The sequence below is a fragment of the Notothenia coriiceps genome, unplaced genomic scaffold (genome assembly GCF_000735185.1).
Source record: "Notothenia coriiceps isolate Sejong01 unplaced genomic scaffold, NC01 NC01_scaffold00027813, whole genome shotgun sequence".
NCBI classification, from domain to species: Eukaryota; Metazoa; Chordata; class Actinopteri; order Perciformes; family Nototheniidae; genus Notothenia; species Notothenia coriiceps.
The window spans coordinates 2,318-19,024 of NW_011360514.1; the positions used below are offsets into that span (position 1 = coordinate 2,318).

General features: G+C 37.5%; 5 protein-coding genes across 5 annotated transcripts; 2 read left to right on the top strand and 3 right to left on the bottom strand.

Annotated features, from left to right (window-relative positions):
• Positions 1 to 1,490: 1,490 nt before the first annotated feature.
• On the bottom strand, positions 1,491 to 2,280 carry LOC104957841 (gamma-crystallin M3-like). The gene is made up of 3 exons (XM_010785517.1): positions 2,266 to 2,280; positions 1,872 to 2,114; positions 1,491 to 1,769 (listed from the first exon to the last, which is right to left on the bottom strand). The coding sequence occupies exons 1-3, from the start codon at positions 2,278 to 2,280 to the stop codon at positions 1,491 to 1,493; spliced, it is 537 nt and encodes a 178-aa protein (XP_010783819.1).
• Positions 2,281 to 4,604: 2,324 nt separating this feature from the next.
• Positions 4,605 to 5,527, bottom strand: LOC104957843 (gamma-crystallin M3-like). Its single transcript, XM_010785519.1, has 3 exons — positions 5,519 to 5,527; positions 5,166 to 5,414; positions 4,605 to 4,886 (listed from the first exon to the last, which is right to left on the bottom strand). The coding sequence occupies exons 1-3, from the start codon at positions 5,525 to 5,527 to the stop codon at positions 4,605 to 4,607; spliced, it is 540 nt and encodes a 179-aa protein (XP_010783821.1).
• A 1,695-nt stretch (positions 5,528 to 7,222) lies between these two features.
• Positions 7,223 to 8,087, bottom strand: LOC104957842 (gamma-crystallin M3-like). The gene is made up of 3 exons (XM_010785518.1): positions 8,079 to 8,087; positions 7,675 to 7,914; positions 7,223 to 7,498 (listed from the first exon to the last, which is right to left on the bottom strand). The coding sequence occupies exons 1-3, from the start codon at positions 8,085 to 8,087 to the stop codon at positions 7,223 to 7,225; spliced, it is 525 nt and encodes a 174-aa protein (XP_010783820.1).
• A 1,521-nt stretch (positions 8,088 to 9,608) lies between these two features.
• On the top strand, positions 9,609 to 11,157 carry LOC104957844 (gamma-crystallin M2-like). The gene is made up of 3 exons (XM_010785521.1): positions 9,609 to 9,617; positions 9,793 to 10,035; positions 10,537 to 11,157. The coding sequence occupies exons 1-3, from the start codon at positions 9,609 to 9,611 to the stop codon at positions 10,810 to 10,812; spliced, it is 528 nt and encodes a 175-aa protein (XP_010783823.1). The 3' UTR covers positions 10,813 to 11,157.
• Positions 11,158 to 13,134: 1,977 nt separating this feature from the next.
• Positions 13,135 to 13,921, top strand: LOC104957845 (beta-crystallin S-1-like). Its single transcript, XM_010785522.1, has 3 exons — positions 13,135 to 13,143; positions 13,328 to 13,570; positions 13,649 to 13,921. Exons 1-3 carry the CDS (start codon positions 13,135 to 13,137, stop codon positions 13,919 to 13,921), a joined length of 525 nt encoding a protein of 174 aa, XP_010783824.1.
• Positions 13,922 to 16,707: the final 2,786 nt, after the last annotated feature.

The window sequence follows — 16,707 nt, forward strand, 5'->3', positions numbered from 1 at the left end:
TGTATTTCTATAGTTTCCCAGTTTCCTTTTTTGAATTTAAAATCCAAAGACTACTGCCACTATAATTTAAAGGTATTTCCCAGGGCGCAGAAGGTAGTGCTGGTTGGCTGTAGCAAAGAGGCTTTAATCTTTGCGTTGTGTTCAATTGCGGCTATTTGACCAAGACACAGGCAATATGAGGAAGCAGTGGTCCTCCATTTCCTCTAGTTCTTTGAGGATGTTTTTTATGGTGTTAACTCACTTGATTCGTTGCATTGCTTAATATTTTTCCTTTAGGATTTAAAGGAAGGAACAGCTAGCTGCAAAGTTACTAGCTCGTGGATTATCTGTCAAAAGAAACAGCTTTTCAGTTTTTATCTTGAAGCTTGTTTCACTATATATGAGCAATTTCTCTTTTATAACTTTTTGTCGTCCTTTCTGAATATTTGAATCAGCTTTTGAGAAGTTATTGATATAAGTTATTGCTGTGCACATAAGTAATTGAAACTTCAAACATCTCAGAAAATGCATCAATTCCTTTGTGAAGAACTCTGGCTTAAATAGACTGTACAGGCTTAATACGTTTGATGACTGGCGAGCTGCTTTGCAGAACAACCAGAACCAGTATCATTTCATTGACAACTATTAACCATGTAATGAAAGTGTCAAGATTCTGCAAACACTTGCTCCATCAGCAGCTAACTACTTATAGTTTACTTCTAGTTTCTTTGTGCAGGGAAAGTGTTATTGTCCTTAGCCTCTCACTGTGCAAGGGTGTGTAGCAATCAAATAAATTATCCATCCTCATTGATTCTAAGTACAAGTACCGCATGAATCCGCAATATTGATTTGCTGGCTGTGTCTGAAAAACTGTATCATGAAATCCCTCCATAACTTAAGGCACACGGACGGCGTTGCAGAGGTACTTTATTGACGAGGACCAATATCTTTTGGCTTGTTTGAAGTACAAGTTTTAAGAAAACAGATATATCATATTAGACTCCAAATACCCCCCTGGCCCCTAAACCAGTCCATGTGCCCGATGGATGATTGTTAAAACAGTACTCAAGCTATTTAGATATGCACCCTTCAAAAGCGCTGTTTACTGCTTTCCCTAGAATGCTTGTCTAAAGCATATTTTTGGATGATCATTCTACAGAAGATATTATAAAGAAGGTGAAACTGCTTTCACAGAGACTTTATCATTGTTATCGAATCACAAATACAATGATACAAAATTATTCAAACAATTAACCTAGTAGAACTGATTGAGCAACAATTAGAACAAGACTCTTGAAACCAATTTTACCATTTCTAATTTTTATTGTTATGCAGTTATTATATGCATAAAAGTTTACCACTCATAGAAATGGGCCTTATGATAATTTGCAACCCTGATGCGCATCCCATCTCCATTGACATTGCCTCCTGTACTTCCCCAGACAACCAGTGAACTTCAAAGTCAAAATAGAAGAATGGAACGATTTTATTTAGCACATTTTTGCAAACATTTAGTTGCAGGAATCGGTGATACGCCTCATGCTCATGAACTTCTGGCCATTCATGCCCATCTCCCTGAAGCTCTTGTACTCTCCGGGCTTCATGTACATCATCCTGCCTCTGAAGTTGGGCTGCTCGTACATCAGCCAGTTTCCGTCCATCACGTTGCAGGACATGCAGTCGGACATGCGGTAACGCTCCTGGATGTTGTCGCAGTCCTCATTCATCTCATTCATCTGACCACCGAAGTTCTCTCTCTCNTAGATCCTCATCTTGTAGGATCCTCTGTGCTGTTGAGGAAATGTTGGAGAAAAGTAGACACAGAAGATCAGAAAAACATTCAAATAAATCTGAAGGGAATATCTTTGAAGAGGATGAATATCCTACTGTACCATGGGGATCATACGGCAAGACCTGATGCAGTCGGACATTCCCATCATGCTCATGTAGTCGGAGTACTCGCCCCTCTTCATGAAGTACTGGTTTCCCATGTAGTTGGGGCGGTCGTACACCATGAAGCTGCCGCTCTCCACCTTGCAGGAGTGACACCTGGTCAGGTAGGAGGTCAGCTCAGGGCAGTCACTGCTGGTCTCATATTGAGTGCCCTGGAAGTTCCTGTCCTCGTAGAAAATCATCTAAAAAAGACAACAATTATTCATTTGTATTGTTTTCAGTGAACTCTGAGAAGGATTTTAATTACTGTCCAATGAGAATTAATAACAAGTTTTATACATTTTGGATTGAAGTTTTTTTTTTGTTGTTTACTGAATCACTACCAGTACTTACCTTGCCCATGGTCATGATTTTTATTTGGTTGGTCCTCTGGACTGAGCTGTGGCTGCTGTGTAGCTGGTAACCGTAACTTTTATACTTGCTCGATGTGAAAATGTATATAGGGCTGCTATTGTGCAAACCACTGAGTCAGCCACATGCCATAGAAGCACGAGCAGTCAGGGTGCTGAACAGTTATTTAGCACTATACCTCTGCTGGAAATTCATGTACTGTACACATACAGTATTGTTGTCCAACATATAAAGAGAAGCTTCCAACCGTAATATTACTTCCATCATTATCTTTCACAGTGTACTGGATATTTCACTTGATTTTCAAAATGATTAGAAATATGTTCTTCAAATATAATTCAACATCAATTCTTTAAAAAAAAATCTGATAATAGAGGCAATGTAAATTAATTATCTGGCTAAGGACGATGTGACTTTAACAATCTAATTAAACGGATACATCCGGTAATATTTGGATTTATATATAATGTTTTACATTTTAAAGTTCTGTTGGGATAAGCTTTTATAAGCTTTTATAGAGGCATACACCAATGTTGTAGTTTTATATAGAGATAACATTATTATGGTTATGAGCATTTAGTGGGTTCTTCTTGAGTGAAGTGAAAAATAGTAGCTTGAGGAATAACCAATCAGATTATGCTTTTTTTATTTGTAGTTTTCATACAATATTGAGTAATTTATGTTTGGAAGACTTTTTAACATTTTTCCCTTTTGATCATATTTGTTAAACATTTTTATTTGAATAGCTCTTTATAATTTTAAACAATATTATTTGTTCAACTTTTGAGTTTAATGACAGTAAATTTGACCAACTTTGATCTTGGTTTTGGAACCCAATTCTAGAAGGACTTCTTTTTTTCTAATTAGTTCGAATTTGCTTAATCATATGTTGGATGTCAGTGTAACTGTTGCTCTGATCATAAATCAATTTTGGATGCGGGTGGATGAGGTGAATTAAGAGTTTCAGGTGTCATGCTGTAGCCTCTTTTACTTACGAACAATGGAAAGAAGACTTTACGCACAAATAGAAACATGTCAAAAACTGGTGAAGCCACTAACATTGTGACCTGTTGTGACCTTTTGCCCTCTTTCTGGACTTAAGGCAGTGCCTAGTACAATGATTGAACTGAACTGAGCTTCTCTTTTTCTAACCATGTCCCTTATTTTTTATGTGTCTGGAATCTCAAAGATAAGTACAACCATTAATTGGTGTGCCCTGTATTAATGTGCCCTGTCCAGTGTAACAATTAAGCATATTTAAGTAATTAGACTGCTGCTCTTAACTTTTTTATTTATTTTTCTTCATGAAATTGACTTTAATTCAAAAGACCAGTGTTTGTTTTATCAAAAGAATATCATTCAGCACAAATGTAAATGATTGTACACATATTATACAGAAACTGCACAGACTACCTCATCGTTGATATATTTATAGTCTTTATTTCAGTCGAATTTTTTTTTTATTCTTAGTCATAATATCCATTTTATATTATAATGCAAATATGGCTTAGTATGGTTCGTTGTTCCTATATTTTTTGTTTTGTTTATTCAGCATATTATATATCATTTTATCAACAAATCAAAAGGTTTCGTATCCTTAAAAAAACCTTTGAGCTGTAGGGAGATGGTGAGACTTTATTCAATGAGAACATCCAGTTGACATATTTTAGGTTCAAAATATTTAATATGAAGACCCTGACAATAGACCTTATGCAAGTAGACAGGTTGACTGGTCATAGTAGAAAAGCTAAGTAAAAAAAAATCCCTGTTTTAGATTGCTGTGAAAATAGAATTTAAGATTGAAGATGTTTTTTGCAATATCTTGCTATGACAGGTCAATCATGAATGCTGTCAAAATTAGGGTTAATGTAATTTCAACACTATCAACTTCCGAACTTAATAGTTACGTGCTAGTAGAAAAATTGCCTCATATATTTCTATTTAGAATCTACAATTTTTAACACTAAATCTCATTTTTGTCTATCAATGCTGAAATTTCAGGAAACGTGTAGAAAATCGTGCACAGTGTCATCATTTTCATTTCATTTTCATCTTTAATGTCACAAGCATCATATATGACATAACACATTTCAAAGGTAGAAGGAAGTCTTGATTTAATAAAATAGCAGCATCAACCACAGCCCAAACTGTCCTTTGACATACAGCTGGATGCTGAAAAATAATGCAATTCATTGTCAAATGTTGTGCCAAAAACGTCTTCCAGCCTCACTGGTGGGTGTCTGGTACCTCAATCATAAATTGATACATTCTTTATTAATTTTTGTTGTGGACATTTTAAAGCCTCGGGCCTGTTCTGTTCTTTAAGGGGAGTCCATGATACGTCGCATGGATCCGATCCTCATGTCCATGGGACCTGTTCCCATATCTCTCATGCTCCTGTACTCTCCGGGCCTGAGGTACAGCATCCTTCCTTTGTATTGGGGCTGTTCGTACAGCAGCCAGTGGCCGTCCATCACATGAGCAGACTGGCAGTCGGACATGCGGAAACGATCCTGGATGGAGTCGCAGTCGTCCAACAGCTCTTTCATCTGGCCTCTGAAGTTCTCCCTCTCATAGATCCTCATCCTGAACTGGCCTTTGTGCTGTAAAACAAGATGCAAAGAGACAGAAGATATTAAAAAACGGTTTCAAAAATCTGGATCAATGTCCCAGGTCTGGTGCAACTCTCACTTCTTCAGAATCAAGACTGTATACATTTTCCATTTGCTGCTGCCCTTTATTAATAATCATCCTACCCACCACTGTGACTGTATCATTATAAAATGATACACTTGCCTTGCCTTAATTTTTAGCTGTTTTTGAGAGTTTCTAATAAAAGTTGATATCTTTATCCTCCTATGTCAACAACACAAAGAGCATACCGTGGGGATCATGCGGCAGGAACGAATGCAGTCACTCATGCTCATTCCCATCAGGCGCTGGTTGTCGGGGTACTCTCCCCTCCTCGCCAGCGTCTGGTGGCCCATGTAGTTTGGACGTTCGTACACCATGAAGCAGCCGCTCTCCACCCTGCAGGAGTTGCAGCGGCTCAGGTAGGAAGTCAGCTCAGCACAGTCGCTGCTGGTCTCATAGGAGCGACCCTGGAAGTTCTTGTCCTCGTAGAAAATGATCTGAAAATTAAACGGCACATTCTAAAAAACGATTTCTCTGTGCAAGATCATCTGAAATGTTCTTTTTTTTTTCTTTCTGATACATCATAAAAATGGTCACTTACTCTGCCCATTTTGGTGTTCATTCCTTTCCCTGATGGTACTGGTACTTTGAAAAGCCACACTCAGTGTCACTTTTATACCCTTTATGATAGCGAAATTATCTATAGAGCTATTGTTGTTGTTGAATATCTTACTCAGCAGTGTACTAAACAGTTTGTTAAATCGGTCTGTAATTGGGTAATTATTCTAGACTGTATGCATCTGGTGCGGTGCCAACTGCATGGGCTCAGCTGTGGGGTACAGGTGGGTGACATTTTGCTGTCGGGGTTAAGAGGTGACAGTAGTACAGGTACTTCTATATTGTTATGGATATTGTTTTTATTTATCATACAATTCAAAAGTTCATAGGGAACATACAGCATGTTATGCTCTGCTCCATTTGCTGAGCTGTAAAAAGTTTTGGAAAGTGCTATGGAAAAAAAGAAGTAAATTAAGAGAACAGTACATTTTGCTTATCATGCGTAAATACTTAAGACATGCATAGCCGGAATTGTATTTGATTTCAACATTGTGGTAATGGTAATTTTGCTCAAGTAAAGGATTTGAATACTTCCTCCACCACTGCAGTTGTATTAGACTGTTAACCTAACTTTATTAATTTGTATTGTTTAATTTATAGTCATTCAATATGATCAATACAATGTAATAATTGGTGTGGATCACCACAACAAGAAAAAAAGAAGAGAAGAACATACAACTTCATAAGAGCTTCAAGTAAAAAGCAGATGCATCTAGATTGCATACATACTGACATTACATTCCATCCATGTATTGTAATGTCATACAAAAAAGAAGCATTAAAAAGCATATTTTATATTATTATAATTAAGAATTTTAGCTAAACGTATTGGAAAAAAAGTTAGCAATAAATTCAGTATAAAACTGAGGTAAAAGTTTATTCAGAGGTATTTAAAATTGGTCTAAAAGGTGTTTCACGCTATTTAGAATTGTAAATATCTTAAGCTACAGGATTCTCAAGAAGCAGGTTATATGAAAGGTAAAGAACAAAAACTCATCACCCTTTATACATAACTGTTGATGTCCTAAATACTATTTTGAGGGCCACAGAGGATAGTATACAAATGTTTTCACTTAGTAATAATCTGCACTTTTAGTTTTTTTTCTATCACAATTTATAACGTTATAGTCAGCAGATGAATATGTACTATGTGAAATGCATGTTCATAAACTTTATTTGCAGTTGTGTGCTGTTAATTGATTAAAAAAGATTTTCATAGGCGCTTGCACTTATAGCTATATCAAATTGCATGGCATCAAGCTGGTTACATTACATTTTGCTAGAAGATAAATACAAAAACTATGACTTGGATTACACCTGTTTAATCGGAAATGAAAACAATAGATTTATAATCATGAGCAAGTGTTTTTTCATTAGGTTAAATCGCAGCAAGTATGGTGAATTAAACAATTGTGTACAACCTAATAATACATATATGAATCGTTTTTATCATTCCTGTATTTGTATGTCAAAAACTAGCACGCTATTAGCTGGTGTGTTATTTCGATTTTGTAAATGTAAGTGGTGGTAATGATAATAATGTGGGACTATCAGAATGAATATGATATCTCCTTATACTCCAGTTTTTCAGAGTAACGCTCACAGACTTAAATCTTTAGTTTGATATAAGACAAGGTGACATTTGATTCTTCTCTTATTTTATTCAACACGTTTCTTTTTTTCTGCTTTAACAGGAATCCATTATACGTTTGACTGAGTTGAGCTTCATGCCGCTAAATCCAATTTCTCTCATGCTCTTGTACTCTCCGGGCCTCAGGTACATCATCCTGCCTCTGAACTGGGGCTGCTCGTACATCAGCCAGTGACCCTCCATCACGTTGCAGGACTGGCACTCGTTCATGCGGTAACGCTCCATGATGTTGTCGCTGTCCTCCATCAGCTCATGACTCTGACCACCGAAGTTCTCCTTCTCGTAGATCTTTATCCTGAAAGATCCTCTGTGCTGTTGATGTTTACAGAGAGGAGGACGGGTCAACATGAAGCTTGAAACTTTGCTGATCTAATGATATAATACATGCTATTTTTGTAAGAAATAACAGCTCTGCTACCATTTCAAATCAATATTATAATAACTACATCATTTCTAATAATGTTAATCTTTAAAAAAGACCTGCATACCTGTGGAATTTGACGGCAGGATCGGAAAGAGTCACTCATGCCAAAAGACATGTTGTCGGAGTACTCTCCTATCCTCAGGAAAAACTGGTTCCCCATGTAGTTGGGACGATCGTAGACCATGAAGCAGCCGCTCTCCACCCTGCAGGACTGGCTCCTGTTCAGGTTGGGGGTCATGTCAGAGCAGTCGCTCTGGTACTCATAGGAGCGACCCTGGAAGTTCCTCTCCTCATAGAAGGTGATCTGCAGATAAGAAAAAACAGTACAAACTGATTATGATGAGGCCTGAATGCGTCCATTTGAAACATGTAGTATCATGCACCTTTCTTTTATCTTTTTCAACTTGTTTACATTGAGTTCCTCCTAAACTGTAAAAATGCTTGTTTTCTATTCCACTCTGTGCATACCTTGCCCATGTTTGATGATCTGTGTTTGTGGGAATCTGTCCAACAACCTGTGGCTGCCAGGCGGCTTTTATACTTTATACGCGCTGTAACAGGGTTTTGTTATTCAAATGACCTGGAAGCTGATGAATAAGCAGCTCTGCGATCGCTTTTAATTTCATTTGTGCAATCATGATTCAGAACAAAGGGAGAGGGAAATAGGTGGAAGACACAAGGCAGAGGAGGGAGAAGGACTCAGCTAGAGTTTATACATTTACAACTGTAGAAAATTAGGGTGACACTCAAGTTTGATCACAGTTCAAACAGACTGAAAGGATTTTTTGTTTTTTGTTTGAATTAGCTCTAGTTCAGATAATTTGGGTCTTCAGAAGAGCGGAAACAATTTTCCATAGATCTATTGTTTCACAGTTCCTCCCCATTTCAAAGTTATATTTGCAGTGCCCTAAAATGGTACACAACCACAGTACTGTAAGTGGGAGGTAAGACTACAAATGAGCTTTAACCACATTCTGATTCTGATATCAATTAATCATGTGAACTCATGGTTTCTTGTCAGTTTTTTTTGCGATGTGCATCATTAATGTACAGTATCATGCAACAACAAAAAGCAGATTTAATTACATTTAAAAGCAACATCCTTAAGGTTCAAATCAAGAATTGTTCTCAAACTCTAAATCTTTCTTATCCCTGCTGCTTGAAACAATTGAACATCCGCTTTATTCATCTTTTTATGAATGGCTCTTCTCTCAAACTTTCTCATCTGGACTTGAAAGACACAAGAGTAACTAATAACATCCCAAAATACTTAATGGTGATTTTATCTATGAAGCAATGACAATGCGGCTTTGATTGGATTAAACTTAGAAGAAAAGTCAGTCTAAGGGTTGAAAACGATGTGTAGTTAAATGAAATAGATGTTGTGTTATAATGTTGTTGTTCCATATTCTTTAAGATTTATTTTGTTTACATTGCATTGTATATGCATGCTATTGTTTGGCTGACAACCTGTAACTAGTAGGTCTTTAACCATCTCCTGAATAAAGTAGAAAACAAGACGCAGGTATGAAATATTGGAATTAAAGATAGGAGGTCACAGTTTCCAGGTAGAGCCAACTAGTGTCCAACATTTAAGGACTGCATTTGTCTTGGGATCATATTCTGTAATCTCCTCTTTTAAGATAGCCAAATGTACACCAAATGTACAATTGTTTTCCTATTAAAAAAAAAAAAACCCTCCAAATATTAGACCAAATAACATACCAATGATCAATTGATAGAGCTAGTTCAATGGCAATAATACACATAATGATCATTAAACATGACAGTCGTCTTTTATATGTCAGTTTTGGCAATTCTTTGATAGGAGGACATCTCATGTGGACAAGGGGAAATCAAACTTGACCAAACCATTTTCCTGATATGCAAATCAGGCTAATTTAGATAACAAAAGCTTCCCCTCGTCTGCACATTCTGTATTTCGATATAAACCACAACACAGCTGCAGTTGGTGGCAGGCAAGCAATAGCAGTAACAATGGGGAAGGTAAGGAGCAAATGCGGTTAACTATTAGTTTTCATCTTTCAGCCAGTAACTATATTGCATATCTCTAGTTTGTTGTCATTTTAATGGCAGCCAGGCACAAAAATACTCTGTAATTGTATTTTTGCCATTCTGCAACGATAGTTTACCAGTATCTGTCTGCTTCCTTTTAATCCAGATTGCATTCTTCGAGGATAAGAATTTCCAAGGCCGAAGCCATGAGTGCTGCACCGACTGTCCTGACCTGCGTTCTTACTTCGGCCGCTGCAACTCCGTTAAGGTGGAGAGTGGCTGCTGGGTGCTGTACGAGCGTACCAACTATACTGGCAACCAGTACATCCTGAGCTCCGGGAAATACCCTGATCACCAACAGTGGATGGGATTCAATGATAGTATCAAGTCATGCCGCTCTATCCAAAATGTAAGCCCAGTTACCACAAGATGCTTTTTTGAACACAACCAACAGATTACACAGCAATGAAAGTCATACTGAATTTATGCTTGTCTATTTCATTTCATATTATTACTAATTTAATAGTGTCATCAATCTGGGTTAAGCTTACTACACCAATCTGTTGATATGGTAAAGTTCAATTGAGTAGTAGATTACTAACACAACATTATTAACATTACATTAAAAAAATATCTAGGTTAACTATCTTGCAGGAGTATGCTGGGCTCCAGTCAAATACAACAGAGTGCACCAACCAAGCTATAATTAGTCAAAGGCCAACAGGGATAAAAGGCTCATGCTTTGGCAGCATGATGCTTTTTGTCCATGCCAATGCACATCAATTATTAAAGGAAACTAGGAAAAAAGCCAAGAAACCAATTTGTAGATGTGAAACGGAAATATGGCAAACAAAACAGATATGAAATGCTTACATAATTTAATTAACTTTAATTATCTAACTCTTTCAAGGTATATGGAAAGTCATGGAAGATCAGATTCTACGAAAAGAAGGATTTCGAAGGTCAGGCTGCAGAGTGTGTTGAGGATTGCGCATCTGTTTACGAGACCTTCAAGTTCCAGGAAGTTCACTCCTCTGTGGTTATGGATGGTGCGTGGGTCTTCTACGAGCAACCCAACTACTGCGGGCACCAGTACTTCCTGGAACCTGGCGAGTACAACAACTACACCAACTGGGGCGCCACGTCCCCTGCTGTGGGATCCTTCCGCATGATCACGAAGTTCTAGAACAACATCATCAATTCAGGGTTCTGCAGCCCCTAAAAGAGCGATTTGAATGTTCAGGACACCAAAGTTCTATAATTCCTAATCAAATCTGATGTAAGAGCTTAGAGTTCTAGAACACTTACTAGGTTCCAAAGTCCTATGAGAATCACAATTATAAATTCCCCCCAAGATTCCAGAATTCTACACCATTGAAGTTCCAGTATTCTTGAGTCAGTTCTACAACATCTCAAGAAGTCAAGAGTTCCAGAAAGTGAAGATAAAAAGAACCACCTACTTCTTCAATTTAAACATCTGACCTTTTTTCCAAAAAATCAAATCAAATAAAAAAAATTCTTCCCCATAACAGTGCAGTGTGTATTTCTTCCTTTTTAAGTTTCAAGACACTTAGTCTTGTCTTCTTGTGTCCACCAGTAAACATCTTTAGACAGACTGATGGCAGTTCAAACTTAACATCAACACACTCATGTATCACACAGTTAGAAACATTGACTGAAAACTTAAAAAATGTATCTTGTTCGACAGTGGCCAGCAAATGTTTCTGCACATATCCGGATTTAGGATGCTTGAATGGAGACCTCACAATGTAATACTCTTAAGACCAAAAAACATGTTCACGTATCATTATCTGCAGTTACCCTGTTAATAGTATGAATGACAATAGTTCATCTTTATCAAATATTTGGTTCTTGTTTACTGTTGTGCTTATGGAGGTTGAGGTTGTACACATCTTTTATCTTTGATTGCACAATGTGTGTGTCCTTTTGTTTTTCAACAAAAAATTGTTAGAATACGTTACTCTCAGCACTTTCCATGTTTCCATAGTCTGCACTGACAATCCATCGATTACTGTGTCAGTGTAAAACATTACAGATATCGCACCAAGTTGATTGCAAGGGTTTAGCCACAGACAATTGTGAATAATGTCAATATCAATGATATTTAGACATATTTTTGTTACCCAAAAATGCTTCACCAATTACCCTGTCAACACAGAACTATCATACACAACCCCATACCTTTTACGGAGCCAAAGGGCATCTTCAGTGATCAGTTCTGACACATGCAAATGCTAAACCTACAAAAATATGTATACCATGTTGTTGGGGGTTCTTCTGTAGCCTAACTTTGGTAACACTTTATATTAAGGTACACAAATTAACCATCAACTAGTTGTTAATTAACATGCATATTAGCAGTATATTGGTTCGTTATTAGTAATTATAAAACACTTATTAATGCCTTATTCTACATGACCATATTCTACAAGTAATAAGCCATTAGTTGAGAGTTTTTTCTCAATAACCCTCTAATTAGTGCTTATTTGTTGCAAGTAAGGAAGTTGTTGTACATGAGTTTTGGTCTTAATATGCTCTGCTCAATATGGGCCTAATAAGGCAGTAGTACCACAAGAATAGTAATTCTACCATAATAACACTTACAAATATGATCTATTCTTATGTAACAAGACATGAAACTATAAGTGTTAATTGTGTCTAAATAATTCAAAAGGCTTGCAAGTCTCTTTGACCTGGAACCAGAAACAGAAGATATTGTTTTTTAGGAAGACTGTGTGTATTAAGACATTAATAAGAGTTTTATAATGACTAATAAAGAGCCAATATACTGCTAATATGCATGTTAATTAACAACTACGTTGATGGTTGATTTGTGCTCTTCACGACGCATTTATTGGCTGATGCGACTTATACTCAGGAGCGACTTATAGTCCGGAAAATACGGCTAGTTGATGGTTGATTTGTGTACCTTAATATAAAGTGTTACCATAATAATTACATACTTTATTTATCTGTATTGCACTTTTTGATAATAAAATGCAGCCAACATTATATATTTGAGCGGCATGTGGATTGGTGTTCGAATCAGGGGAGCACAGGTTCAAACCCCACTGCAGTCAGCATGTCGTTGTGTCCCTGAGACACTTCACCCCAAATTGCTCCTGTGGGGATTGTCCACAGTATTGAGTATGCAAGTCGCTTTGGATAAAAGCTTCTAACAAGTAACATGTAATGTAATATCATACGTAAAAGCGTTTTTTAAAACTCACATAAACAAAACAATTGTATTGCAGCGGTCCAGATCAGTTTGGGATGAGCCACGACTGACGCTCAGAAACTTGGCACTGCTAAACAGCCATTGTGTGTAGAAAGGCAATTCAGTGAGTGAGAACAATGGGCAGACTCTAGATGAATATTTTGGATTGTAATAACTATTACATGATCTGCTAACCATGCATAGTATTGTCACTGCCATGTATAAAGAGTACTGCGTTTGTTACAGGATGTAGTATTTTGAGAGCTACAGATGGAGAATGTGAGTAGAGTATTTTAAACATGTTTTTTTATCGCTGCAGGAGCTAATACTTTTCAAAATGTTGTGCAAGAAACCTAATAGTCAGTTGTTTTGTAAAATAGTTTTTATTGAATGCAAACACAGTTGAAGATAAAACCCTCTTTTTGTTAAACCTATAATTATTTTCTTTATGGATTAATTTCAGATTGTGTTTTACGAGGACCGGGACTTCCATGGAAAGTCCTACGTCTGCAAAGGGAACTCGGCTGACCTGCAGGGCTTCATCCACCGTTGCAACTCGGTCAAAGTAGAGGCCGGATGGTGGGTTCTGTACGAGCGCAACAGCTTCATGGGCTACCAGTATGTCATTGGCCCCGGGGAGTACAATGACTACCGTCACTGGATGGGCTTCAATGACTGTGTCAGATCCTGCAGGATAATCAACAATGTAAGTGCTCTAACAACAACAACAAACACTTATCACACAGTCTTCCTAAAAATCAATATCTTCTGTTTCTGGTTTCAGGTCAAAGGGACTTGCAAGTTGAGGGTGTTTGACCAGCCAAACTTTGAGGGCCATTCTTTGGAGTTGACAGAAAACACAAAGTCTATCCAAGAGAAGTGGCTCAGACATCAGGTCCAATCCTGCAAGGTCCTGGAGGGCTCTTGGATTTTCTATGAACATCCTAACTTCTGTGGTCGCCAGTACATGCTGGAGAAAGGGGATTACCAACACCACTCCGCTTGGGGAGCTCTGAAGTCAAATGTTGGCTCAATCAGAATAATCATGGGGCTTTAAAATGCAACCAGTCTGAGGAATTTAATGTAAGGCATTCCAATAAATGTATTTGATCCTAATACCTGATTTTTTCCACATGAATTTTAATGCAAATCTACTCTGATCCATTCATTCAACATAAAGAAAACACAATTACAATAATTGTTAACTATAAGGTTTATTAGTTAAATAAAGCTAAAGTAATACAGTCTCATATCATAATGTTCTCATGTTGACAATTAAAAGTGAATAAGGACTAGGACCAAATTACTTAAGTCACATGTCTGTTCCAATGTGATAGGATATAAGGTAAACACAAACACTTTTTCTTCCAATTCTCCAATATGTTATAAAATGTAAATACCAAGTGAAAACAAGGTCCAAAAACACGCCAGCAAATACCTGCTATTGCGCAAGGTGCAGAGAAATGGAAGGATTATGGATTCCTTGTCAGCCTTTTATCTGTGCTTTCGTTCTGCAGTAACGATTATTGGTGAAAAGTCATCGAAAATAAATCAACTTTTTAACTGTTTCTGTCAACTTCAATGTTAAAAAGTGATTAAAAGATCAGGTACCTCATACAAAAAAATTGTTTTGCTTTAATAAACAGATGATCCGACCGGGAATTAATAAATATATACACTTTCTAAAGAAGGAGATCCTTTACACTGCTTGATTAAAATATTTTAATGTGTTGTGTTTATGAGACAGAAACAGATGTGTGGTAAAAAACATTCTTGTCTTGTAACAAAAAAACCTGGAAATCTAGTTACTCATAAATCATAAATATAACTTCAATTGAACACTATATTACTATATCATCATGCTTGGAAAAAGAAACGAACATTTTTGATTCCAGAGTTTCTTTATTTGCAAAAAAAATGCACTAATTCAGTTCAAAAGTTATTTGTTTGTCTGTTAACAATGTTCATTTCGATTTTTGTGATAATGACTAAAGAGTAATGTGCACATTTGTGCTCTCATGCATGTGTTGGTCCTGGTGTCTGGTCTTCATGCTGCTTTACGTTCCCTCTCCGTCAGTGCAGACAGTCTTGTGACTCTCAGCTGATGGGAGTTCAGGGAGGGGGTCACAGAGCTTGGCTAAACCTGTGGACAAAGAGGGGCAACTCTGATGAGTCAGCAGGATTTGTACTGTAAGAGCCCACAGTATGCCAGCTGCTGTTAGTGCTGACGCTCGGCTCTCTGGAACAACACCGTGACCCTGACAACACAAAGGGAATGCAGCCAGAACGTTCGCCCAGCTGGAGGTATTCACCTCTAAAGCCTCTTTGTTTACTTCGGCCCTGATGCTTTCTGTGGCAACAGGAGTCAGACAGAGATTCAGAGGGAGAGCATCACAGTGAGCCAGTGTGCTCCCTCTGGTGGACGATGTTTGGAGCTGCAGCTCAATACGTTTTGTGTTCTGAGGCTGTTTGATTTAGTCCCTGCTGTTTAGTTTCAGTTAACAGAGATGTTAATGCTTCATGCATGTATCTTTTAGACGATAATCTGATGAGAATACCCTCACTCACAAAGTCAAGTCCATAAATTAACAGTTTCAGAGTTCGCTGTGCAATAACTTGACATGCATGCACTGAGCACTGATCCAATCCAGCATCTTTAGAACAAACTGGGCAGAAATAGACGCAGTACTCAAGGTTTAACTAAATAAAAGTAGTAAAACCACATCGAGAAATACACAACTTCAAGTGTCGAAATTAGTCCGCACAGTACTTCAAAATTCAAGTAACAATAAGCTAATTGATCTTTTTGTAGGGCAAACTTTTTTTTCTTCTGTGACTAAAGAATATGTGTATGAAGAAAAATGTCCTAGGTTTAAGGTGGGACAAACAGTGGAGTCTTTTTCTTGAAAAGATTAATCAAGAAGCAATCTGGATAGCCTTAATGAGGAGAAAATGTCAATGTTAATAGAGCTGTGAAATCAATAAGTAATCTAGTGACAGTGGCTGATGCTGCATTGCTACAACAGCACAGGATGTGAGGCCAAACATATTGAAATATTGACCAGAAACGGAAGAGAAGTCTTGTTGAAGTGTCATACGGTTGAGGTACTGTACTACTAATGCTCAATACTATTTAGTACACTTTCATGGACCAGTAATACGCTAGTGTGAGACTGTGCAATAGCAGGTTTTGCTCTTAGTTTGTAATGACTTCTCTTTGTTTCTTTGAATTATTGGTTCACCGTGAAAGCATGTGAGAATAACAAGGTTTTCTATACGAGTGAGTAACTGATAAAAACATTGATCTCGGGTTGCTCTATAGCTCAGTTGGTTGGCGGCCCAGTTACCCAAACTCAGTCTCCATGCTGAGGACCTGGCCTGGGAACAATGTCACTTATATAAAGGCACTGGTTAACGAAAACAAAAGTAAACTGAGCTCAAGAAAAGCCTTTCTATCCCAAATATCAGCTGTGTCATGCATTTGTTTTCTGATTTCTTTTTACTTGGGTTAACCAAAACCTCCTTTAAGTTTACAGACTCCTTTTAACTTGTCTCCCTGCACCATATTTCCTCCAGCTCAGTTATTTATAACGTTTCCAAAACTGTCGATATGATTTGTCTCAGCGGCCGAGAGGAACTCTGTTAATCCAGGAAAAGAATTCCAACTCTGGCTGCAAGGCTTACCTTGTATGGCAAAAAAAGCAGAGAAGAGAGATGGACTTTACGTAGTGAGAGAGTGGGAGAGAGGGACAAACAGAAACATACAAGACAGGGTCAAACACATTAAACAAAACCTAGTGCAGGGTTAAAAATAGCAGCGAGGAAGCCGCTAAAGCTGTCAAA

What these genes read in the sequence shown, in the direction of transcription:
- LOC104957844 (XM_010785521.1), top strand. An exon ending in CATGCCGCTCTATCCAAAAT is followed by an intron (nt 10,036 to 10,536) that starts GTAAGCCCAGTT and finishes AACTCTTTCAAG; the next exon opens with GTATATGGAAAGTCATGGAA.
- LOC104957843 (XM_010785519.1), bottom strand. An exon ending in CCTGCCGCATGATCCCCACG is followed by an intron (nt 4,887 to 5,165) that starts GTATGCTCTTTG and finishes CTTGTTTTACAG; the next exon opens with CACAAAGGCCAGTTCAGGAT.
- LOC104957845 (XM_010785522.1), top strand. An exon ending in CCTGCAGGATAATCAACAAT is followed by an intron (nt 13,571 to 13,648) that starts GTAAGTGCTCTA and finishes TTCTGGTTTCAG; the next exon opens with GTCAAAGGGACTTGCAAGTT.
- LOC104957842 (XM_010785518.1), bottom strand. An exon ending in CCTGCCGTCAAATTCCACAG is followed by an intron (nt 7,499 to 7,674) that starts GTATGCAGGTCT and finishes AAACATCAACAG; the next exon opens with CACAGAGGATCTTTCAGGAT.